The following is a 27,155-nucleotide window of genomic DNA, read 5'->3' on the forward strand; positions in this document are numbered from 1 at the left end:
GATACTTAGAGTACTTTTTATATTACCAGTGTGGTGTAAAGGAGCCTTAGTGTAAACAAGTATCTGACCCACTATGCCTCATAGGTGCTCAATGCCATGAAAACTTTGGTCCTGTAACTGTAATCATGTCAATCCTTTGGGTTTTAAGTTACTTGGAACTGAATGTGCTGTGTACAAAACAGCCCACTATTCTCTAAAGAATATCAGCGATGGTGTGATTTGGATGAGTTCCCTGGCCTCTTAACTGTGACTTTGATCCTGCAAATTCCTAATCCAGTATCTAAGCACTTTCCTGCAACAATGACAAATATTCCGTTCTAAAAATGTTGCTTTAAAAATCTGCTCGGGTTTTCTATAAGCAGGTGCATTTCTCACAGAAAATAATGTTTGAAGGACTGATATAAAAGAAGGAAAGAAAGAAAGAAAGAAAGAAATAAATCATGCTCTCCAGCCTTCCAAGTGGCCTTTAAAATCCCTGTATACTTCCACACAATAAAAGATAAAAATAGTTATGGAAGTTGGCTGCTAACCTTTGATAAGAAATGTGGTGACATACTGGTATCTGGATTGCTCCACTCACATGGTAGACTATGCAGATGTGTGTATTTTTACTATTACACAGAGTACTACACTCACAGCCTTGCACCTCTGAAAGCACCGTATGAGACTGAATGTCTTGCCTTGTGTGAGGGGCGGTGCACAGCAGCTCTGGCAAGGGAAGGTGACTCACCAGAGAGCCACAATTATTTTCCTGCTTCTCCTTAGCTCCAGTAGGAAATAAGTCACTGCCCTGCTAGTGCAGCATACTTCCGCCTGCTGCTGATCAGTTCCGCTGATGTGTGCCTGGGGCGGGGGTTGGTGAACATGGATCTGTGTGCACTTTCTAGCCACTTGCTCGTGGAGGGGAATAGCATTCCCATGAAAGATCGTCTCCCACCCTGTGCACAGAATGGTGATCCTGGCAGGCCATGCAGACAGTAGCAGTTTCTAATTGCTTCCTTCAGCTTCCCCAGGAAGTGTGACTCCATCACACCTCTCATGCAGGCTGTACCTTAATGACACAGTGTGCTTCCATATTGTTTAACATGGAGATATACGTATCTCAGAGAGCTGGATGGGACCTCGAGAGGTCATCGAGTCCAGTCCCCTGCCCTCACAGCAGGACCTATCTCCAACCCTGACAGATTTTTTTTTTTTAATTTAACCTGCCCTAGACTCTTGGAAAGGTCCCCCTCAAGGATTGAGCTCACAGCCCTGCATTTAAAAGGCCAATTTTACATTGGTGTTTCCCAAACTGTGGAACATGTACCACTGGTGGTATGTGAAAGTATTTCAAGGGATACACAGCAAAAAATAACTTTCTAAAAATCAGGAGATAAACACTGGGATGGCATTCGGTACACCAGTAAGGCTGAAGTCATGAAAGGGGTATGCACATGTTTTAAGTGTGGTAAACTCTGGTTTACATAATCCTGTGCAGAGACCAATCTTCTGGAAGACAGCTATTCCAGCAATATCAGATTAGAAAAAAATCCTTCCCTCTCTAAATAATAACAGCTGGGATTATTCAGAGAGAAAACATTCTACCAGTTGAATAGACTTGCCAACCTTCACAATGTGTGTTTACTTTTCTGTTACTCTCTGGGCTGGGACAAAGAAGGTGAGCTACTGGTCAGTTTCATGTTGCTTTATGGTTATGCTGTTTTTCTTTGGGTTCTGATACAGACTCTGCAGTATTGTCTGCATTATTACAAACATTATAGTGGAATGTTTGTCTTACAAGATGTCTTTTATGCTATTTTTTGTTTAATATGGTGCGATATTTCTATTGGTTTTGTTTTCTATAAAAATACATATTATAAACACATCTAAATAAGAAGCCACATAGCTGACCTCACAGGGACAGTGTTGTAAAACCCAAGTATTGTCATGCTTCCAAAATTATGGCATAAAAAAATCCAGATTTTAAACAATAATAAATGTTGGCAAATGTTTATTTGACTCCTGGATTTGCAGCCATCAGGGTCCATATTTTCAAGGTTTTTTTCCTAAAACATTAGGGCTCTAAACCTCCTGCCCCCCACCCCCATCACCACGACCACACACACACTCAGAGGAAAGTAGAGATGCCTATGCAGAAACATGACTACAACAGTTGGGCTTCAAGGAAAATCACAGAATACCAGAACTGGAAGGAACCTCAAGAAGTCATCAAGTCCAGCCCCCTGCGTTCATGGCAGGACCAAGCACCATCTAGACCAGAGGTCAGCAACCCCCGGCATGGATGCCAAGAGCGGCACACAAGCTGATTTTCATCAGCATGCCACGTGGGAGCTTATCCCCACTCCTCCCCCACCCCCATGCTGCCAGGAGCTTGCTCAAAGCCATGCCAGTCGTGAATTAGCAAAACAGCTAATGTTACTAACCACCTCCTAAACAGTACAACTCTTCATCTTTATTTATTTATGAATGAAGCCGTTGTAAGTACGACTATTAGTGACTTTAAAAAGTATCAGTGGCATTTGAACCATACATAGAAGTCAAAAGGTCAAATTTCAGCACTCCACCAAAGAAAGGTGTCTGACTCCTGATCTAGACCATCCCTGCCAAATGTCTGTCTAACTTGCCCTCAGAAGCCTCCAGTGATGGTGATTCCACAGCTTTCCTAGGTAATTTATTCCAGTGCTTAACCACCCTGACAGTTAGAAAGTTTTTCCTAATGTCCAACCTAAACTTCCCTGGCTCTATCAGCTCCTTGGGTATTTTAGGATGCATTTGATCAGGTCTGGGAGACTTGAAGACATCTAACCTTTCTAAGTAATTTTAACCTGTTCTTTTCCTATTTTAACTTAGGAACCTACCTCATTTTCTCCAGCATTCATTATGCTAGGCATCCAATCACTACCAACCTTCTCAGAACAAAGAAGTCATTAAGTACCTCTACCATTTCCACATTTGCTGTTATTTTTTCCTCTGTTCATTGAGTAATTGGCCTACCCTGTCTTTGGTCTTCCTCTTGCCTTCAGTATATTTGTAGAATGTTTTCTTAGCTTTTATGTCATTAGCTAGGTTGAACTCACTGTGTGCCATCACTTTTCTAATTTTGCCCCTACTAATTTGTGTTACTTATTCATTCATCCTTTGTGCTTTGACCTGCTTTCTGGTTTTTGAAGGAAATTCCAAATACTGCAGGACTTTGGATAAACTAATGAGAATTGGCAACACTGCAGTGACCTATGGATATCTGTATGTCATCATACTGAAACATAACCACAGGTTGAACCTCTCTAACCCGGCACCCTCAGGACCTGACTGGTGCTGGACAAGAGAATTTGCCGGATCATGGGAGGTCAATATTGCCTAGCACATTACCAACACTTCCACTGCTTACTGGGCCCTTAGAAGACATTTAAGGCTAAATTACAGCTAAATAACAGCACAGAACACTGAAAGCCAGGACTGGTAGCTGGAAGCAAACTTTAATGGACCATGGGAAACTTGGCTACACCCATGATAAATTGTCATCCAGTGCAATTAAATCATGCTGGATTATGGATATTGCCAAAAGAGAGAGTTATGGATTAGAGAAGTTTGACCTGTAGGACTTTTTTCCAGTGACTCAAAGCATACAGTTATAGGCATCATATGGGTTACACTATGTACAGTAATCCCGTGAACTACACAAGGATTGCATTCCACTCAACCCTCGTGTACCTTGAAATTTACATAAATAAGATGGGGGGGATGGGTTGGAGCCCTGGAAGAGGACAGGGGTTAAGCCTGGGGTGGTTTAGGGCTGCAGGGAATGGGTGGGTGGGAGGGTGCAGGTCAGCTGGGCATGTAGAGGTTTGGGGCGGGGCTTGAACCCAGCCAGGGGTGGTGGGTTCGGGGGTTGGCCATGGAGCCCTGCACACATGGAGGTTGAAGCCAGAGCCCCACGTGCCAGGGGGTGTGAGCTGGGGGGGGTTGAACGGGGTGAACCAGGGCAGGGGGGTAGCTGTGAGGGGTGTAGAACCTCGTGCCTGCAGCGGCTGACAGATGGAGCCCTGTGCACTCAGGCGGCTGGAAGCCCAGCGCATGCGGGGTCGGGGGGGCCAGCTGCGGACAGGGGACATTGAGCCATGCGGAGGGGGGATCGAATGGGGGTGAACTGGGGCGGGGGTGGGTTGAGCTGGCAGCGGGGTTAGAACCCCTGTGCATGCCAGTAGCGGCTGACAGGCCGATCCTCACGCATGGGGGATGAGCTGGAGCTGTGGGCAGGAGGTTGAGCCAGGCGGGAGGGTTGAATGGGGAGTGCATAAGGGCAGGGAGGTTGAGTGGGGGTGTGTTGAATCCCTGCGCATGGGTTGAAGCCAGAGCCCCATGCACAGGGGTGTGAGCTGGGGCTGTGGGGAGGGTTGAGACAGGCGGTGGAGGGGTTACACGGGGGTGCACCGGGGCGGGGTGCTTGAGCATGGGGAGAGGGGTTTGGAGCTCAGCACGTGCGGAGCCAGCTGCACGGGGCGAGGGGTGAGCTGGGGCCACATGAGGGTTGGTGGGGTTGGGTCTGCAGTGGTTGGGGCCTGGGCGTGGGTGGGGGAGTTGGAGCATGGGGGTTGGAGCCGGGTCTGCGGGGGTTGGAAGAGAGCTTCAGGCGTGAAACTGGAGCCACCCGCTGGGGAGGTCAGCCATGGCGTGTGGTGGGGTGAGGTGGGGCCACGGCAACAGGGGATTTGGCGGGGGTTGAGCTGGTGGCAGGGTTTAACGGGGGTGAACTGGCATGACTGACAAGCAGCTCTGCTCTGGGAAGCAGGGGTAGGGGGTTTTAGCGCACCTGGCTGCCCGTTGCTGCAGGCAGCTAGGCAGGCTGAGAGCCCTGCAGCTTCGTGTTTTGCGAAACTCATGTTAAAGCAACGTGAATCCACGTAAAGCGGGGGGTTGCTGTATGAATTGGGGGTCAGCCACATAAAAGCAGGGTCATGTACTCTGGATTCGCATACTCTGAGACCTTACTGTATAAAGTAACCAAGCAGCCTGCACAATTCTACTCAGAAGTTAAGCCTTAATCATAGCATCATGCATTGATTTCCAGGTTCAAAGACTGTGTAGGTCAGAAGGAATCATTGTGATCAACCCGTCTGTGCAACACAAATCAGTTATTCAATTCAGCTTTTTACTAGGGCTCAAGAGTCACATGTAAAATCCAATCCTTTCTTTCAGACTTAAATGGTTTAGTTGTAGTGACAAAGAACTCAGACTAAAATTCGCTGCATGGATAAAGCATGAAATATATGTAGACTGAACTAGAGTATTCTGTTACATAAGAACATAAGAACGGCCATACTGGGTCAGACCAAAGGTCCATCTAGCCCAGTATCCTGTCTGCCGACAGTAGCCAATGCCAGGTGCCCCAGAGGAGGTGAACCGAAGACAATGATCAAGCGATTCGTCTCCTGCCATCCATCTCCCGCCTTCGACAAAAGGCTAGGCACCATACCTTACCTCTTGCTAATAGCCATCTATGGACCTGACCTCCAAATATTTATTGAGCTCTTTCGTAAACTCTGTTAGAGTCCTGGCCTTCACAGCATCCTCTGGTAAGGAGTTCCACAGGCTGACTGTGCACTGTGTGAAGAAAAACTTTTTTTTATTAGTTTTGAACCTGCTACCCATTAATTTCATTTGGTGTCCTCTAGTTCTTATATTATGGGAATAAGTAAATAACTTTTCTGTATTCACTTTCTCCACACAATTCATGATTTTATATACCTCTATCATATCGCCCCTCAGTCTCCTCTTTTCTAGACTGAAAAGTCCCAGTCTCTCTAGCCTCTCCTCATATGGGACCCATTCCAAACCCTTAATCATTTTAGTTGCCCTTTTCTGAACCTTTTCTAACACCAATATATCTTTTTTGAGATGAGGAGACCACATCTGCACGCAGTACTCAAGATGTGGGTGTACCATAGTTTTATATAGGGGAAGCAAGATATTCTTTGTCTTATTTTCTATCCCTTTTTTAATTATTCCTAACATCCTATTTGCTTTACTGACTGCCGCTGCACACTGTGTGGATGTTTTCAGAGAACTATCCACTATAATTCCAAGATCCCTTTCTTGATCTGTTTTAGCTAAATTTGCCCCCATCATATTGTATGTATAATTGGGGTTATTTTTCCCAGTGTGCATTACCTTACACCTACCCACATTAAATTTCATTTGCCATTTTGCTGCCCAATCACTCAGCTGCTGTGATCTTTTTGAAGTTCTTCACAGTCTGCTTTGGTTTTGATTATCCTGAACAGTTTGGTGTCATCTGCAAACTTTGCCACCTCACTGCTTACCCCTTTCTCTAGATCATTGATGAATAAGTTGAACAAGATTGGTCCCAGGCCTGGCCCTTGGGGAACGCCACTAGTTACCACCTTCCACTGTGAAAATTTACCATTTATTCCTACCCTTTGTTTCCTGTCTTTTAACCAGTTCCCAATCCATGAAAGGATCTTTCCTCCTATCCCATGACCACCTAATTTACATAACAGCCTTTGGTGAGGGACCTTGTCAAAGGCTTTCTGGAAATCTAAGTATACTATGTCTACTGGATCCCCCCTGTCCGCATGCTTGTTAACCCCTTCAAAGAACTCTAATAGATGAGTAAGACACAACTTCCCTTTACAGAAACCATGTTGACTTTTGCTCAACAAATCATGTTCCTCTACGTGTCTGACAACTTTATTATTTACTATTGTTTCTACTAATGTGCCCAGTACTGTTGTTATTATTCTTATATTACTGTTAATAATTATTATTATTGTGGTGACTAGGAGCTCTAGTCATGAACCCTGATCCCCATCATGCTACATGTTGTACAAACAGAACAAAAAAAGATGATCTTTGCCGTACAAGGTTTACAATCTAAGTATATGATTACAAGCAATGGCTGGATGCAGATAGATGATGCAGCATAAATAAACCAGGACACAGTACTGACTGGAATAATCATCTGTGGTCTTAGCATAACAGCAGTCTACACACTGTCCAGTTTTTCTGTAGGCATCACTGCACAGGAGAGTTTAAGAGGGGATTTGTGGATATCTGTGGGAAGCGCTCTGAAGCAAGGACTGCATAGGGCAAAACACAAAGGCGCTTGTTTGAAAATATAACAAGTTGGCAGTGGAGGCTGCTGTTATGAGCCATATGCAGCGGGCTGACAGCCTTGCCAGGCCCCTGTACAAGGCAGGGGTGGGTGGGGTGGGTCCGCTTCACGCCTCCAGACGGGGTGTCAGACATCCAGTCTGTCAGACAGCCCCCTATGGCTGTCTAGCTGTCAGTTCAAGCTCCGCATGGCTCAGGTCAGGTGAGGCTCTGAGACTTTCTGGGTATGGAAGCAAGAGCGTGACGGGGGCGGGAGGAGGCCACAGCAGCTGTTGCAGCACCCAGGCTTGGCCTGGGGAGCAGGTAGGAACCAGGGTGACCTGGCCAGGGCTGGGAGTAACTGTAACTGATTTGTGTTACACAGACCGGTTGATTACAATGGTTCCTTCTGATCTACACAGTCTTTGTACCTATAAATCAATGCATGATGGTATGATTAAGGCTCAACTTCTGAGTAGAATTGTACAGGCTGCTAGGTCACTTTGTACAGTAAGGTCTCTGAGCTTGTGGCGGGGTGGGGCCCCAGCGGAAGGGTGGAACTGGGGCTCAGCAGCTCTCAGCACCATGGCATGTCACCCCCTCAGCCCTCAGGGCTGCCTTGAGTGTGGCACACAGCGCTCCGGGGGGTGATTTAAAAGGGTCCAGGGCTCTGACTGCTGCTGCAGGAGCAGCAGGAGCTCCAGGCCCTTTTGAATTGCTGGCCCCAGAGCAACCGCCCACTTTGTCCCCGACCCCCATTGGCAGGCCTGGCTGCGTGGAGGCGAGCGTTGACACCATGATGGTGAATGAGGAGATGGATGCGGGGACTGACTGTTAAGGGTCTTTCCTTACTGAAGGCAGCGTGGAATTGCTCCATTTGTGTGTGTGTGTAAGAGAGAGAGACAGACTGGTGGTGAAAAGGACAAGTTATATTACGCTTGGTGCCACTGAGAAGGGAGAGCGAATGGAGGGATTCAAAGAGAAGTGAGACACGGTCAAAGCAGGGGTCAAGGGAAATCAACAAAAGGTGGCAGAAGATGGCTTTGAACGGGAGGGGTGGAGGTACACACTGAAACTTAAATGCACTATGTATGGGGAAGGGATGGAGTCAGAGGGAGTTGGAGGATGCTGGGGTGTCGGAGGAAATCAGGATGGGTGCCCTGCAAGGGGGAAGCTGGTGCTGGGGGGAGGAGGTGCCAGTGAGAGGAAGGGTAGTCAGAGCAGGTGCTCTGCAAAGGGAGAAGGGGACAGTCAGGGTGCCAGGAATAGGAGTGGGAGCCGGGTGGCACTCTGATTGGCATGTGATTTGGAGGAGGGAGACAGCTGGCATTAGCATGGGCAGAAAGGGGATTTGAGCCAAGGCATAGTTACTCCCAGCCCTGGCCTGGTCACCCTGGTTCCTTCCTGCTCCCCAGGCTAAGCCTAGGTGCTGAAACAGCTGCTGTAGACTCCTTCCCCCCGATCACACTCTTGCTTCCATACCCAGCAGTCTCAGAGCCTCACCTGACCTGAGCCATGCGGAGCTTGAACTGACTGCTAGACAGACATAGGGGGATGTCTGACAGACTGGCCTGCAGTCTATTGAGGACTGTGTTGGAACTGCAAGCTATCACTGTAGGAGTGTGGGGAACGAACAAAGGGTTGCTGGTCCTGCTCTGTAAAAGTGGCATGTGTGATCTGGGACTAGGAATAAGTCTGCAGCCAGACAGCCTAGAGGAAGTGGGTAAGTTGGTCTAGGGAGCAGCCTGCTTCAGTTTTGGGATCTGTGACAGGGTCAGGCCAGAGGGCTAGCTGAGAAGGGGAGAGAGGCGACACCTGGCTAATGAACAGTGGGGCTACATCAGGACAGTGAGGAAGAGTTGACCTGAGGAAGCAGCAAAGGAGGGGCTGCTACAAAACAATTCAGACCAGCTGAGCTCACTTGAGGTCACCACAGGACTATTTAAAAGGCGGCCCGTGCTAGGGGTAGGGGAGGAGAGTGGAAGAGGTGGTTGGAGAGGTGAGAACAGAGAAGGTGGCTGTGGCAGTGAGTTAGGGATCAGAGACAGAACATCAGTGTTGCCAGAGGCAGCGGGAAGGTGAAGAGTTCCCCCAAAGAGTGTTTGGACTACCCTCCCTGCAGGTGAACAGGGTGGGAGCTCTACCCAGCCCACTTCAGCCCAGGCACATTGGGTGAAACTGTGGCTAGAGCATGTGAGGCTCAAGCCAACTGCAGGATGGTGAGCAGAACAAGGGGTCTGGAGCCCAGGAGTAAGGCTGACTCTTACCGCAGGTCTCATGGGTGACCTGAATTCTAAGATCTAAAGCAGTGTTATGTTTTTTGTAAGTGGTATTTTTTTTGACTTTGTGTATCATATAACTAGTCAAGATTTTAGTTTGGATAGGAGACAGTTCTGGAGTAGAGAGGTACATTTGCAAGCTGTCAGAATAGAGATGGTAGTTAAATTTGTGTTTACAGACAGACTATCAAGAAGAGCATGGCTAATAATGCCAAAGGCAGGGGGCTTGCTGGGAAGAATGAAAGTGGGATTCTGGGTCTGAGCTTTATTTAGGAAGAGCTCATTAGAGATTTGGCAAGTTGGCCCCTCACTGTCACTTACTGGGAAGGGGATGTACCGTTGATCTACCATAAGGACAATCCCAGCCAAACCCCGCAACCTTGCTTAAATTATCTCCAGATCTGAAGAAGTGGCTCTGCTCCATGAAAGCTCATCACCTAATAAATTATTTTGTTAGTCTTTAGAGTGCTACATGACTGCTGGTTTGTTTTGTTAGAATGCAGACTAACAGGGCTACCTCTCTGTTGCTTAAACAGAGTGAAGATTGCAAACAGGTCTTAATTTAAAATAATGTTCTTAGAATGCTGTAGCAGTTAATTTTTAAAAAAACTTTGAAAGTCAGGAAACTCAGGGAGAACTTAGTTTTTAAGTTCAAAAGTCTGGAAATTGGAATGTAGCAGTTTGCAACTATAAACATCAGCAAGTCTGGAAATGCTCAGTTAAGAGTCCACTGCATCATAAAATAACACACATACTGTAACTGACGATACAAAGCTCTAGGGTTCATCATTTTTTTTCTTATCCAGAACAACATTGTTCCTATTGGGATTAATTCACCCCTGTGTAGGTGGCCAGCATAAGCCTGTGCACCACTTACATCTCCTACAATAAGGGTAAAGGGGCACATAAGCTTTGCGCACTGGTCCTGCACTGGGGAGCATTTCACTCTTGGTGCAGAATGACTTTCAGCACAAAATCATGAGTTCTGAAAATATCTTTCACATATTAAAAGCAGTCTGTGTAGTAACAGTATATTTTTTATCAAGAATGCAGTCTCCAAACATTTATTTTTAGAGCCTGAGTATGAAAGGCCCACAGCACTTAGCAGTTCTCTTAATCAGGCCTTATCTACCTTTAATTATATTGGCTATAGTTCTAATAGTTCAATTTAGCTTCATTTGCTTGGTAATTTGTTCTCAATTTTTTAAGAGATGCTAATTGATTTCAGGTCAAAAGAAACTGGAAAATCACATATATTATTTCTGGAGTCCCAAAAAGCTAATCCATTTTTACACATCTCCATCAACCCCTGCAGTTTTTCCATGAATTGTGCCAGCAGTCAGTAATAATTGTAAGGGCATGACTGATAGAAGAGAAGAACTCTCCTTGTGATGATTAAGGCCTGGTCTACACTCAGAGATGAAGTCGCATTTAAGGCTCTATGGTCAATTTTAAAATCTCTCCATCTACACCACAGAGCTCAACATCAATTCTAAGCAGCTATAATGCTGACTTCTTCACTGATGACTTCACAACGAAGTTACTTGAAAAACTGAATTTGCAATATTGAGCTAAAACAATGCATTAACCATGGTTAAAATCAATTTTATTAGCCCTGGAAACTGTTTCACAACGCCCCTTGAGGTGTCCTTTCTGGTCATTGCCCTGCCCCTGCTGCTTTCCAGGCGAGCAGGAGCTTGGGGACTGGAAGTGGTGGTTATCAGCCCAGGAATTTTTATTACATTTCTTTTCCTCTCTGGCCAGCGTGGTGAGCAGACGTGTGGATCACATCTCTGCAGCACACCTTGGAACCTAGCATGCCTTGGAGGCATAAGGGCCCCAGCATGGAACCATCAGGGGTTCTTGGATCTCATTTCAGTGTGAGGTGAAGAAGTGATTGTGAGCCAGCTGAAATCCAGCAAAGGAATGCTGATATTTATGCAAAAATATCATGAGGCATGATCCAGAAATGTTACAACAGGGACACTCAGCAGTGCTGCGTGAATGTCAAGGAGCTACACCAGAACTACCAGAAATCTGACCATTGTCTGTGTGGCTCTGGGTCACCTCCCCAGAAATGCTAATACTATGATGAACTGCGGGCTGTTCTGGCAACTGATGCAACCTCTCCCCCCACAAGTGGCACTGACACCTGTGGTCGTGGGAGGAATGCTGACATGCATGCTGCTGAGGAAGTGGTGCAGCAGGGTGCGCACCAGCTTAGAATTAGACCCTGAAAGCCAGGAGCCTTTTATCAAGGAGGCAACAGATCCCATCCTCATCTCCTTAACTAAGAAGGCAGCTTCAGAGGCCACCTGGATCCTGAAGAAGGCACTTCTACTAAGCATACATTTTTCTGCTGATAATAGCACCTTGCAATCATGTCATGGAGGGTCTGTACCCCTTTCCCTTAGAACAGCTTGTTAATGTGCCTGGGGATGGAGCGCTGATTCTGCTTGGACAAAAAGCTGAAGCTCTTAGACAGGCACTTGTGGATTTTCATCACAAGAGTTTTGGGGAGACCTGACTTGTTCCTGCTTCCAGGGTAAGACACTATACCATGCCAAGTCACCAGTAAGTAATCTGGAATCATGGTACCACAGAGCATTTTTGCAAATTTTCCAACATGGCAACAGGATAGACTGAGCAATCTTTCCTTATCCCTTTTCCTTAGTGTAAGCAGGCTGATGTCTCATTTGGCAACCTAGAATGCATGGGAAGTTTCATGAGTCACTAATGATTTTTTGCCTGGGAACTCTCCTGCAGCCACTTTAAAATCCAGGGCATGTGTGCAATCACACACGCAGCAGCCCTCCTACTTCCCCCCTTCAGGGCTGGCAGGTGATCAGACCTTCCCATGGTTCATGTGGGTGCCCCCAGTGACTTTTAATGATTTTTTAACTGATAGTGCAGCCGCTTTGAAATTTAAAATCCAGGCACTGCTTTCAGCAGCATATGCTCACTCCCTCACGGTCCAGAGTCCCTGGGATATGCTGAGCCATCCCTACACACTGTGCCACTCCTATCCCATGTCCCAGCACTGCTTTAAGAGAGTGTTTTTTTCCCATAAACCGAAGACAGTTTATCATAGTGTTGACCATAAACCTCTTTCGTGGAAGAGCTCAAAGTGTTCTGCTTGGAATCATGCATTCTTCTGTCTTAAAAGTAACAAGAGTGACCTTGCAGTTGTAATATGTTCTTCCATAGAGACAGGCAGCCATTATTTCTCTCACTATGGTCATTGTTCCAAGTAAAGATAAAAATGTTGCTATTGTTAATGAATATTTCTAAATTTGCTTTATCAGCAAATGATCCTGGAAAATGAAAAAGACCGCATAGTTCAGCATATAACTGGCTGCCTATGATGTGCAGGAAGAAGAAGAGCAGGAATGATTGCTTGGAGAACTATATCCAAGCAACAGAGAGATAGCTGTGTTAGTCTTTATTCTATCAAAACAAAAAGGCAGTCCAGTAGCACTTTAAAGACTAACATAATAATAATCACCTAACAAATTATTTTGTTAGTCTTTAAAGTGCTACCGGACTATCTTTTTGTTTTTATATCCAAGCAGTTGCAAAAGAAAAACCTGATATTCGTGATTGGAGGAAGCAAATGAAGGAGGCACAGGAACAAATGCGTGAATCAGTCATGTCCTTTATGGGCAAGCAAACAGAGTTACTGAATTTGGTGATAGAGAAATCACAATTGGACAGATCCATTCTGAGCAGGCAGCTCCATTCAGAGCAGCCCACTTCAGCCCAGGGACATTGGGTAAAAATGTGGCTAGAGCATGTGAGGCTCAAGCCAACTGCAGGATGGTGAGCAGAGCAAGGGGTCTGGAGCCCAGGAGTAAGGCTGACTCTTACCACAGGTCTCATGGGTGACCTGAATTCTGAGATCTAAAGCAGTGTTATGTTTTTTGTAAGTGGTATTTTTTTTTGACTTTGTGTATCATCTGAGTATAACTAGTCAAGATTTTAGTTTGGATAGAAGGAGACAGTTCCGGAGTAGAGAGGTACATTTGCAAGCTGTCAGAATAAAGATGGTAGTTAAATTTGTGTTTATAGACAGGCTATCAAGAAGAGCATGGCTAATAATGCCAAAGGCAGGGGGCTTGCTGGGAAGAATGGAAGTGGGATGCTGGGTTTGAGCTTTATTTAAGAAGAGCTCATTAGAGATTTGGCAAGTTGGCTCCTCATTGTCACTTACTGGGAAGGGGATGTGCCTTTGATCCACCATAAGGACAATCCCAGCCAAAACCCCACAACCTTGCTTAAATTATCTCCAGATCTGAAGAAGTGGGTCTGCTCCACGAAAGCTCATCACCTAATAAACTATTTCGTTAGTCTTTAGAGTGCTACATGACTGCTGGTTTGTTTTGTTAGAATACAGACTAACAGGTTGCTTAAATAGAGTGAAGACTGTAAACAGATCTTAACTTAAAATAAGATCTAAAGCAGTGTTATGTTTTTTGTAAGTAGTATTTTTTGTTTGACTTTGTGTATCATCTGAGTATAACTAGTCAAGATTTTAGTTTGGATAGAAGGAGACAATTCTGGAGAAGAGAGGTACCTTGGCAAGTTGTCAGAATAGAGATAGTAGTTAAATTTATGTTTACAGATAAAATTGCCAGAGAACAGGTTTGGAGGAAGAAGGAAAAGGGACCAAGATTAGAGTCTGTGGAACCCCCACAGAGAACTGGCGGGTGGATGAGGAGGATCTTTTGGAATGATTGCTTGGAGAACTATATCCAGGGAACAGAGAGAGAGCTGTGTTAGTCTTTATTCTATAAAAACAAAAAGGCAGTCCAGTAGCACTTTAAAGACTAACAATAATAATCACCAAATAAATTATTTTGTTAGTCTTTAAAGTGCTATTGGACTGCCTTTTTGTTTTTATATCCAAGCAGTTGCAAAAGAAAAACCTGATATTCGTGACTGGAGGAAGCAAATGAAGGGGGCACAGGAATGAATGCGTGAATCAGTCATATCCTTTATGGGCAAGCAGACAGAGTTACTAGATTCAGTGATAGAGAAATCACAATTGGGCAGATCCATTCTGAGCAGGCAAATGGAATTATTTACCTCACTGACAGGGTCATTGATCTATGCACACACACCTGCACAAATGCCCCACTACATACCCGCCATCCATACACATTACCTTCCCATTTTAGAGGCACAGCATCCCCAGGCCACTCCAGGCACCACTGATACATGCCACCCTTACCCCATTCATTCTCCTCCCCTGGGCGGAGGCCTGCATCCCATATCCACTCATTTTAGACCTCCCTCAACTCAGTCGGTCCACTCCCCTGCTCCTGGCTTGGTATCTCCCATCCAATCGATTTTCTTCCGCCTTCCATACCGCATCCCTCCACTTGTCGGGGACCCAGAACAAGGGGAGGAAGCCCACACAGAGCCCTGCTTCCTAGCCCCAAAACATCAACACCCACCAGACGGCTAACCTTTGACTAACCATGATCTTATTATCCTTTTTTTCCCCTATAGTCCCCACTCTTCCATTAGTGCCCCCTAAATTAAAACATTTTGGAAAAGAGTTTGGTTTATTGGTTAACATGCTTTAGGGTTTGGTGGGTGGGATGGTTGTCTTGCAGTATATCAGTGGTTTCATAAAAGGCAAGGAAACAGCATGTTTGGGTGGTGTATGCCAGTTAATGCGCTTCATGCTCATTCCCAAACATGTTTTTCAAGGCATCCTTGATTTTCTGGGCTTTGCTGTTTTCACTTGGGGTAGGCGGCGATAATTTCTTGATAGGATCTCTGCCTTGGTCCCCCACGCAGGCATGAGACTCCCCCTGCCCAACCTTGCCTCGCAAATGTTATGAAGAATACAGCAGGCCCCAATGACCATGGCAGTGTTCACTTCATTGAGGTCTAAGCAGGTCACAAGGCACTTAAACCTCACTTTTTAGTGGCCAAAGGCACATTCTACCACCATTTGGCACCTGCCCGGCCTGTAGTTAAAGAGCTCTTCACTGGAGTCCAGGGCGCCTGTGTAGGCCTTCATGAGCCAAGGCAACAAGGGGTAAGCAGGGTCACCCAAAATTACTATGGGCATTTCCAGGCCTCAATGTTAATTTTCTGGTCTGTGAAGAAAATACCACTCTGGGGCCTTCTAAACAGACCCGAACTTCTAAAGATTTGCATATTGTGCACCCTTCCCAACTACCCCATGATGATATTGGTGAAACATTTGCAATCCACCAATGCCTGCACACCTTGCAGTTAATGTATTCTGAGGCCTGGTGGTCTGGTGCCAGGATGGGTATGTGCATATCATCTATGGCCCCACTGCAGTTAGGGAACCCCATAGCTGCAATTCCATCCACTACCTCCTGCATATTCCCCAGTCACTGTCTTTTGCAGGGGAAGCATGTTGATTGCCTTGGCTACCTGTGTAACAACAGTCCCCACTGTAGATTTGTCAACTCCAAATTGATTGTCCACTGATCAGTAGCATTCTGGTGTTGCAAACTTCCAAAGAGCAATTGCCGTGTGCTTCTCAGGTGTGAAAGCAGGTCTTATTCTGGTGTTGCTGCACTTCAAGATTGGCGAGAGCACTTCAAAAAGTTCCTCGAAAGTGGCCTTACTCATGTGAAAGTTTTGCCGCTGCTGCTGGTCATCCCACGACTGCAAAATAATGTGATCCCACCAGTCTGTGTTGTTTTCACAGCTCCAGAACCTTCGCTCCATACTGTACAGTGACTCCAGTGCTGCCAGAAACACCACGGTTCTTCTCTCCAGAGATTCATGTCCCTTGGTGGCCCTAGCAATAATGAGCTCATTCTGCCTGGGCATTACGTTCAGAAGATACTGCACCGCAGTGTGTGAATTGAGCATAAACACTGCATCAAACTTTGAAATGTATTGAGATCCATGTTAGTGTCTATAATGGCAGCTGGCAGTCAAGATGAAAAGCATGCAAAAATGCAATTTTTTTTTCCAGGAGGAAAGCAGGGGTGAGGAAAATGCATTCTGGGATGGCGACATCAGAAAACCAGAAATACTTGTGGTGACTTTTTTCCCCCATAAGACATCAGCACAAAATCCTAAAATGCAACAGGGGGAGGGGTGGAATTGTGGGGAAGGTGCACAGAATGTACTGCATACACAGTCGGACCCAGGCACCCTTGTGGGGACAAACGAAATCAACTTTCTTAGCTGGTCAGGATGATTGACCTCTATTTTATAAAATCTAGGGCGCATCTACACTAGGAACTAACTTCGAAGTTAACTTCAAAGTTAGGCACTACGTCAAAGTATCCAGCAGAGAGTCTACACACATTTTCCCTTACTTTGAAGTTAACTTTCAGTTAACTTCAAAGTAGGGAGCCCAACTTCGAAGTCCTTTCTCCATTCCCTAATTTGAGTTACCATAAAGCAAAGGATTTAAGGTGAAATTTTAAGTGGGGGAATTATTCAAAGGGGAGAAAGAGGAGGAAAGAGCCATATCAAGAGTAGCACCAATGAAGGATTCTCCACCTGTGAAGCTAAGAGAGAGGAAAACAATAGTGGAGGAGATGAGGGAAACAGATAGACAAACATAGATGGGTAACATGAAACATGTCCATGGAAAGGCAATATGAATGATTTAGAAAAGATTATGAGGTGAAGTTGTTGCTGCTCGGAGTGAGAAAGTCATCTGGCTGCAGAGTTTTGGACACCTGAATTTTGAAGAAGAGGAATTTAGGAAGAATGTGAAAGAAGGAATGTGCTCAAGACATTGGAGGGCTGATTTTCAGACTGAGATTATGTGTTCAAGCATGTGACAGTTTACTGTAGGCACTAACATACTGTGTGTATAAGCCAAAGACTTCAGTGTGTGCTGGATAGCTTTATGGATAGTTGTTTTTTAGCTCTCTGGGCATGAAAATCCCTGCTTTTGTGCATGCACACACTTGTCGTACATAAGCAAAGTGGGTGGCAACTGGCGCAAACTGAACCTAGCATGTGATCTTGGTCTGAAAATGAAGAGGGAAATAAAGTTTGGGTAAGAGATGTTGTCAAGATTTCTGCCCATTGAAATAAAGTTCAGGTTCTGGTAAGGACAACAATGTCTTCATATATATACATACAAAGCCTAGCATGTTGTAGGTTCTGCTGCCATAGAAATAATAAATATTAATAACTATAATGAATTATAATGGTCAGGCACACAGGGGAACAGAGCGTGCTATGAAAAACCTCCTCCTAGAATGAAAAAGAAACAGTTATAGGAGTAAATGCAAGAAGAGAGTGCTGGAGATGGCAGCCGTGCATCCAGGAATAAAAGAAAGCTTTGTCTAGTACAGGTTTGGCAGGTAAAATGGGAATGTTCCTCTCATCAGCTGTTTCCAGGAAAAAAAATTAGCAGCAGCAAACAGAAAGGGCCTGATTCATCTCTCACTTATATTAGCAAACAGCATAGAGCCGTGTTACACTGGTGTAGGTGGGAAGATGAGAACAGAGTGAGACTCTATATCTGCACATTAACTCTTTTGATTGTGATGTACTGTATGTAGCGAGGGACCTTCCTTCCCATAGACTGCAAGTTAGCCTATAATCTTCACAAAGGGGCCTCTCAGCTAAGAAACAATCACGGTAACTCTATTAGTTCACAACCCAGGTATTCTTTCAGCTCTTTCTGTACATATAGAGGGTTCTCTTTAGTATTAATAATTAGGAGAGAAGAGAAAGTCCTCGAGGAAAATCATTATTTGCGGGAATTCAGAACAACCTGATTTGTCTGTTCTATAGTTTGGTTCTTCTCTCCCAACCCCCAAACCCACCCCTGCCAAATTCCGAAAAGCAGTTTTCCAGAATATGTAGTTCAAGTCTCTCAAAAAAGTTCTAGCCTAATAGTTTTATTCAATGGCAATCTTTGGAAAGGGATCTCGTCTATTCCACACTCTGAGCAGCATTGAGCATAATGCCAATGCTTCAGATACATGAGGGTCCCTTTTGCTAGATTTTATATTTGCATATGCTCACCAGCTTCACTTAAATTCTTTCATTTCCTGAGATTTTCAGATATGACTCTTCTCCCGCCCCTCCATAGCTTGCAACACGGAGCTGTCAGTTCTCCAAGAATCATCTGTGGTCACTTGCAGTTCCGTCTGTGAATTTTTTAAGCAGTAATAGTTGCCCAGCAACATTTCCTTTATTGATATGAAGGGTCACAGGATGGAATCTTGGCCCATTTGAAGTCAACGTCAAAACTCCCATTGACTTCACAGGGCCCAGGATTTCTTTCATTTTGTTTTCACTGTGGATTATGAACATTTCTGGAATGCCCAAAGTGTCCTGCAGAGCAGTGTGGGTTGGAGATTCTCATTCCCACAGAGTCAGTATGAGAGGCTGTGGTGTCATGCAAGGGAAAGAGTGCTTGTACAATGGTCTTATTTTTAATTTTGGGCATTGTGCCAGCAGTTCATCATCATCAATAACCGTGGGCTCAGTGCCTGTTGGTGTCTGATGCCTCTCTCACTATTTCCTTCCATCTTTCCCTACCCAGTGCAGAGTGGCTTAGTTTCTGTAGACTAGCTCTCCATCAATCTACTACATCATCTATCCATTCTCTGTGGGGTCTGCCTCTCCTATTTGAACCATCCATTATGCCAAATACTAGGGTCTTGATTTTTTGTTCGTCGTTCATTCTGCAAATATGTCCAAATAGTTGTTGCTTCCGTTTTATAACCTTCTGCAGCAGGTTCTCTTTTGGCTCTATCTTCCTATATAACTCCTCATTGGTGACCTTCTGCATCCATCTTATTCTCAGAATCTTTCTATAACAAATCCTTTCGAAATGCCAATATTCTTCTTTTCAAATCTTTCGTTATCACCCATGTCTCACAACCGTACAACATGCTGCTGAATACACACGTTTTCAAGACACCCAGCTTCATTCTTAAGCTAATTGCTTTGCTTTTCCAAATCTTATCCATTGCCTTCAAACTCGCTCTTGCTTTCGCTATTCTAGTCGCTATTTCCTTCTTACAGTCTAGATCATATGTTATGTTGCTCCCCAGATATGTGAACTTCTCTACATTTTCCAGTTCAATACCATCCACACTGATCTTCCTTCCTATTTCCTTATCTCCAAATACCATTGTTTTTGTTTTATCAATGTTCATAATCAGTCCATACTGCTTCTCTTCTTCATTTAATACCCGCACCGTTTTTGCTAACTTCTCCTCATCTTCCTCAATGATAACTATATCATCCGCAAACCTCAATTCTTTTGTTAATTCTTTTCCTGTGCACAGATATCCCTTCTACCTCTTCCTAGATCTTATCCATCACTCTGTCCAGGTGTGCGATGAAGATACTTGGCGATATTGGATCTCCTTGTCTCGTACCTCTACTTGTTTTAAACCAACTTCCCAACTCCCCACGTGTTCTCACCACTGCTCCACATTATCACTGATATCTTTCAACAACCATATTAGTCTGCTATCCACTCTGTATGACTCCAACACCGCCCAAGTCACTTTCTGATCTATACTGTCATAGCCAGCAGTTGGTGTTATCTTTAACCCTTTGTAATAGGCAGATGGCCACTTTGAAAGCCCAGTGGTAAACTCTTCTCAGAGATCTAGGCCAGAGCTCAGCAGAGTTACAACCTCAATGAGAGCTGGAAGAGCAGGCCATTCATAAGCAAATCAGTGTCTTACCATAGGCTCAGCAACCCAAGCAGACTCTGGAGATGAAGACTATACTTACTAGGTACACTAAACTATTTTATCAATGTATATTTTTCTAAAGTAAAATACTTCCTTTCCTTTATCTCTTGAACATGTCTTTTGGACCATAATTATCTGACATATTATAACCCTGGTTACATGTCAAACTTCAGTGGCCAAATTCCCCATAAGTGTGACTATTCTGAAGCCAAAATAGAATATCCAATGGATTTACACAATGAATGAACTTGCCTCAAAACCTTGATCTTACCCTCAAGTATATGAGGGCAGTAGCTCTGGCTAGAACCCTAGTAAATAAAAGATGAGAGAAAGACATAGTTGTTGACGTCATCTTCTGAAGACTGAGGAAGGTGGCAATCATGCCCAGGAAATATTTATTTGAAATTTTTTGTTTGTGAATTTGAACCTCCGTGCAATCTTGGGGTGGGGGGATGTCGATCTATCAAGAAACACAATGCAGGGCTGCATATACCATTGTGAACCAAATCCTATGGGACTTGAGCAGTTATTGTGTATATCTGACCCTCTAAAATTCACAAGACATAGAATCAATTGAGTTAGAGATGCTCATCACCTAGTCTGTCTCCTTAGAAGGACAACCTACAGTAGTCCAACAGACAAGAGGTCACAGAATCATAGAACACAAGAACTGGAAGGGACCCAAGAGATCATTAAGCCCAGTCTCCTAGCCTCACGGCAGGACCAGCCACCACGTAGACCATCCCCGATAGCTGTCTATCTAACTTGTTCTTAAATATCTCCAGTGATGGAGATTCCACAACCTACCTAGGCAATTTATTCCAGTGTTTAACCACCCTGACAGGAAGTTTTTCCTAATGTCCAACCTAAACCTCTCTAGCTAAAGTTTAAGCCCATCGCTTCTTGTCCTATCCTCAGAGGCCAAGGAGAACAATTTTCCCCCTCCTCTCTCCCTCTTTTAAGTACTTGAAAACCCCTATCATGTCCCCTCTAAGTCTTCTCTTTTCTATACTAAACAAACGCAGTTCTTTCAGTCTTCCCCCATAGCTCATGTTGCTCTTCTCTGGACCTTATCCAGTTTCTCCACATCTTTCTTGAAATGTAGTGCCTAGAACTAGGCACAATATTCCAACTGAGGCCTAATGAGTGCTGAGTAGAGCAGAAGAATGACTTCCCATGTCTTGCTCTCAATACTCCTGTTAATGCATCCCAGAATCATGTTTGCTTTTTTTGCAACAGCATCACTCTATTGCCTTATATTTAGCTTGGGCTCCATTCTGCTCCCTAAATCCCTTTCCACAGTATTCCTTCCTAGACAGTTGCTTCCCACTTCGTATGTATGTAGACTGTTCCTTCCTAAGTGGAGTACTTTGCATTTGTCCTTATTAAAGTTTATCCCGTTTACTTCAGACCATTTCTCCAGTTTGTCCAGATCATTTTGAATTCTCACCCTATCCTCCAAAGCAGTTGCAACCCCTTTCAGCTTGGTATCATCTGCAAACTTACGAAGTATACCCTCTATGCCAATATCTAAATTGTTGATGAAGATATTGAATCGAACTGGTCCCAAAACAGTTCAAAATCTCCCATAGAACCCCACTTGTTATGCCCTTCCAGCATGACTCCAAACCATTAATAATGACTCTCTGAGAATGGTTATCCAAACATTTATGCACCCACCTTATAGTAGTCCCATCTAAATTGTGTTTGCCTAGTTTATTGATAAGATGATCATGCGAGCCCATATCAAATGCCTTACTAAAATCTAGGTATACCACATCCACTGCTTCTCCCTTATCCACAAGATTTGTTATCCTGTCAAAGAAAGCTATCAGAGTGGTCTGGCATGATTTGCTCTTCACAAATCCATGCTGACTGTTACCTATTACCTTATTTTCTTCAAAATGTTTGCAGATGTATTCCTTAATTACTTCCTTCATTATCTTTCCCAGCACAGAAATTAAATTGACTGGTCTGTAGTTTCCTGGGTTGTTCTTTTTTCCCTGTTTTTACATGGGCACTATATTTGCCCTTTTCCCGTCTTCTGGAATCTCTCACGACTTCCACGACTTTTCAAAGTAGATAGCTAAAGATTCTGATATCTGCTCTATCAACTCTCTGAGTATTCTAGGATTCATCAGGCCCCGGTAACATGCAGACATCTAATTTTTCTAAGTAATTTTTAACATGTTCTTTTTTCATTTTATCCTCTAAACCTACCCCCTTCCCATTAGCATTCACCATGTTAGACATTTCTCCATCAGACAGACTTCTTGGTGAAGACCAAAACAAAGGAGTTATTAAACAACTCTGCCATTTCCAAGTGTCCTGATATTGCTTCTCCCTTCTTACTAAGCAGTGGACCTACCCCGTCCTTGGTCTTCCTCTCACTTCTAATATATTTATAGACTATCTTCTTGTTACCCTTTATATCCGTAGCGAGTTTGAGCTCATGTTGTACCTTTGCTTTTCTAATCTTGCCCCTACAGACACACATTGTTTGCTTATATTCATCCTTTGTAATTTCTCCTAATTTCCACTTTTTATATGACTCCTTTTTGATTTTGAAATCATGCAAGATCTCCTGACTAAGCCAGGGTGGTCTTTTACCATATGTTCCATCCTTCCTATGTATTGGAACAGTTTGCTTTTGGGCTCTTAATAATGTCCCTTTGAAAAACTGTTAACTGCCTTCAGTTGTTTTTCATCTTAGTTTTGCTTCCCATGGGATCTTACCTTCCAGCTCTCTGTGTTTACCAAAATCTGTCTTCCTGAAATCCATTGTCTCTATTTTGCTGTTCACCTTTCACCATTTCTTAGCATCATGAACTCTATGATTTCATAGTCACTTTCTCCCAAGCTACCTTCCACTTTCAAATACTCAACCAGTTCCTCCCTACTTATTAAAATGAAATCTAGAACTGCTTCCCGGCCAGTAGCTTTTTCCACCACCTGAAATAATTGCCTTTAATGCAGTCCAAGAACTTTCTGGATAGTCTGTGCCTCACTCTGTTTGCCTCCCAACATATGTCTGGGTAGCTGAAGTCCCCCATCGCCACCAAATCCTGACCTTTGGATGATTTTGTTGGTTGCTTTGAAAAAGCCTCATCCACCTCTTCTACCTGAGTAGGTGGTCTATAGTGGACCCCTAGCATGACATCACCCGTGTTTTTATCCCTTTTACCCTAATCCGGACACTTTCAATGCATCTGTCTCCTGCATCCATCTCCACCTCAGTCCAGGTTTTTTATTTAGTCCAGCACATTTTTAATATATAAGGCAACACCTCCTTCCTGTTGAACCTGCCTATTGTTCCTGAGTAAGCTGTACCCTTCTATACCAGTTTTCCAATTGTGTTTATTATCCCACCAAGTCTCTATGATACCAAATATGTCATAGTTGTATTTATTCATTAGGTCTTCAAGTTCTCCCTGCTTATTACCCATACTTTGTACATTTGTATATAGGCATCTAAGACATTGATTTGCTTTTGCCTCCCAGTTCTGCGTAGTCCCTCTTTTTCTCTGCAGTTATAGCCCGTGATCCCCAGCTCACGTCCCCATATAGCCCAGGTCAGTTAACGCTACACTAGATCAAGGCCAAAAAGCTATCTACATGGCTAGCTTACTTTTATTAGCACAGCAATTGGCTTCAATTTTTTTTTATTCAGCTTTAAGTTGGCTAAACTGAAAGACCAAAATTCTTCTGTGGTCCAAAAATGCAAAGTGATTCTGAAAATCTAACTCTTGTCTTCCAGCATGTGAACAAAGAAAACAAAGATAAATTAAAAAAATAAATATTCTTTGGTTCTTTAGAGCCCTGATCCAAAGCCCACTGAAGTCCTTGGGACTTCAATGGGTTTTGCATCAGGCTTTATGTTACAACCTATGTTTTAAAATTAATTGTAAATTAGTGTTCAAACAGTGCTCGTATTCTTCTCATTGCCAAAAGCCGCACAATGGACCTTTTAAACAACTCTCTTAAAATCCAAAGAAATTCAGATGAAGTGACTCACAATGCTGTACAAATAAGCCACAACCATGCCTACTGTGCCTCTTTAGCACCTTTTAAGGCAATACAGTATTTTCTCCTTGGTGACAAAGAAAAATGTTTTAATCATAATTGTTGATTGGTTGGAAGATAGAAAAAATTGATAGTTTGTGACTAATTAAAGTGCCTTTTCTGCCTTGGGCAGTGGTTGGTTATAAACCTAGAGAATACTACTGAGAAATCTGAAACATATGGCAGAAGAAAGGGGATTAGTATTTCTTTGGCATTAGTACCCGCTTTTCTTAGTAAAGCTGAGGTCACCTAAAAGTCCTATCCCACTGAGAAGTTTATCAGCTTGAACTGTAGCATAAGGGCAGAGGATACTAATCAACAAAAATGTTTTATGAAATTTACTTCCCTTTTGATGTACAAAATATGCAGTTTGTTGGGTGCTAAAATTATGCCCATTGTAACAAAAGACAGAAATAAAGCAAGTTCTTGCCTCAAGGAGCTAATGGCATAAAAGGCAGACTCAAAATATTGAGATGGGCCTGACACAAACACCTACATCTAACTATACTCTCACATTGGACAAAGAACTCTGTTTCACAGAACCAAATCCCACAACCTCAGACCAGCTCAGAGTAGCCTCTGAAGTTTGTGTCCCTTTCTTACTGACTTGGAACAAATGTTTTCTTTTAAATATAGCAACCAACATTTACACTGAACCATTTCATACAATACTACGAAATTACACCTCTTTACAATCTCTCAATATTTTGGTTGAGTTCCAAGCATTGCTAACCACAATGAGACAACAGAATTGACTCCGTGGATTTACATGGGACTGTATATCCCACTAACATCGTAAGTCAATGAAACAAGTGCTGAATCACTGTGGCCATCGAAAGTCCCACCGCTTTATTAAAAGCCCTAACTAAAATGACATTCACTTGCTCTCTTTGTAGCTAGTAAGATCTGGATTGTGTTAATTAATAGAAATTAAAGGAAATTTATTGTGCAGGAGGATGCATGGTTATCTGATGTTTCTTGAGTATTTTTGTTTACTTTTCAGACTCCATTTGCCTTTCACTGTTGGGGCAGAAGGCCAAGCCTGATCTGTTAAAGCACTGATTATTTCTCCACGGGCTTTTCTTGAAAAAACTGAGGTCTCTGTGAGTGGACTATGACAAAAAGGGTTGGAGCTATCAAAACTACAGACTGCTTTGCCTCTCCTGCCCCCAAACCAGTTCTCCAACCCAGGCATAAAATTCCATGGTTACTCTCTTTGGATGTCTGTGCATCTTGTGGTTCCATTAAGATTCTTTTGGTTTTCTGTGACAGACTTACTTCTTGGAGGCAACATAAAATAAATGGTCAAAACAAAAAGCAGTCAAGTAGCACTTTAAAGACTAGCAAAATAGTTTATTAGGTGAGCTTTCGTGGGACAGACCCACTTCTTCAGTGGGTCTGTCCCACGAAAGCTCACCTAATAAACTATTTTGCTGGTCTTTAAAGTGCTACTTGACTGCTTTTTGTTTTGATAGTGTATAGACTAGCGCGGCTCCCTCTCTGTTACTATAAAATAAATGGGTTTTCAAAAGAGATCTAGCTGAAGAGAGGATAGTTGATTGATTAAGTGGGGTAAAGAGGTCATTCTACATAAGTGGACCATCTTGAAGATGACAAGAAAAAGGAGATACAACAGGAAAAATCTGAAAGTGTAGACAAGAGCTTCTGTCTATCTCTGATTTGTTATCACGTTGATTTTTGGGCTCCCTTTTGATTATTGTTTACTTCTTTGGAAGCCCCAAACCACCTGTTATTGTTTGTAAAACTTGTTATTACTGCTACTCAAAATGATAAAAATAATAAAGGTTTGAGGTTGTTAAAATTCATTTTGAACTTACAGGCCAATTTTTTCTTAACTAATATATGCAGTTGAAACTGAATTTGGCCTTCAGAATAATTGTAGGTAATTGGAAATGAAAACAGAAGCATACCTGAAAAGAAAATAGAAGGTAGAATAAGAACAGAAGCCATTCCATCTTTTCTTCTTTTAACCAATGAAGCAATCATCTCAGAGCTGTCATGGGTAGCATTTTGACTAGAAGATCAATCGTGTTATTTTACCCAGATTATTCACCGACATTACTGAAAAAGCCAGATATTTGTAATCATCCAAAGAATGCTGAAAGACCTGAAATGGGATTACATTCTATTATGCCCATCCAAGTCCAGGATTTGTTTTGGAAATCATTCTTATGTTTCTTCCTAACCTTCAGATGAGATTAATAGTATTCACTGGGCACCTCAGGCAGATATGATGTCAGACAATGTGCAGAAATACTTCAGTTGTTGCGGGACTGAGCTTTGAATGTTAATCTTTGTGATTCTAGCCACAACCCAAATCTGGTGTTTTAGATCAGACTCTGCATTTGCTTGCAAACTCATGGCATTCAGTTCCCAGTATTTAAATGTCTGAGTGGGATTTCACTAAAAAAAAAGTCCTTATGATAGCAGGCGTGAGAACAAATATTTACTATGATGAAGTTCATAGTACATACAGAATGCAGCCTACTTCTATCAAACAATAGTTACAGAAGCATAGACTATGTAGTTCTAGGTAGTGCACAGAACATGTAGGCAAAGGCTTCCTACAGTGCTGCAGCTGGTGCTCTTACTCTGGGTGAAAGTCTTCTCCCAGTGGAATCAGACCACGGTCTTATCCAGGAGGCATGTGTGAGCTAAGTTCTAGCTCAGGTAGAGATGGTGCTAGCAAGAGCTCTCCCATTCACAACAGGCTTTAATGGGTTGACATGGTAAATTGTGTCTCCTGTCACTTTCTGAGACAGCATATCTTATAATTAACTGCCCCACCTTCCTTAGTATCTTTAATGGGCCTGGCCATGAAGCCATCAGTTTTGACTCTAGAGTGAGAAGCAGCAGGATGGACCTAAACTCTCTCCTGTGGCTCCGTTAGTCGTTGGCTCATTCTTGGTCCTCTTGGGCCTGCAGCAAGTTTTCCCAGAGAAAATGCCCCTGACCTCTCCAAATCCTTTTGTAGATAAATTATGAATTGGATACA

At 43.5% G+C, this 27,155-nt stretch overlaps 1 protein-coding gene across 5 annotated transcripts in view; it reads right to left on the minus strand.

The window, feature by feature from the left end:
- Positions 1 to 27,155, minus strand: part of EVA1C (eva-1 homolog C) — a 94,540-nt gene that overhangs the window by 59,655 nt on the left and 7,730 nt on the right. Inside the window, exon 1 of one of the 5 annotated variants that reach the window (XM_074996961.1) lies at positions 26,071 to 26,186. The exons of the other annotated variants lie outside the window; for them this stretch is intronic. Coding sequence (XP_074853062.1) covers positions 26,071 to 26,146 — 76 coding nt within the window. The 5' untranslated portion in view covers positions 26,147 to 26,186. Of the gene's footprint in view, positions 1 to 26,070; positions 26,187 to 27,155 lie in introns of those variants that run through there. 5 annotated transcript variants of the gene reach the window in all.

Source organism: Carettochelys insculpta, chromosome 1 (assembly GCF_033958435.1).
Source record: "Carettochelys insculpta isolate YL-2023 chromosome 1, ASM3395843v1, whole genome shotgun sequence".
NCBI lineage: Eukaryota > Metazoa > Chordata > Testudines > Carettochelyidae > Carettochelys > Carettochelys insculpta.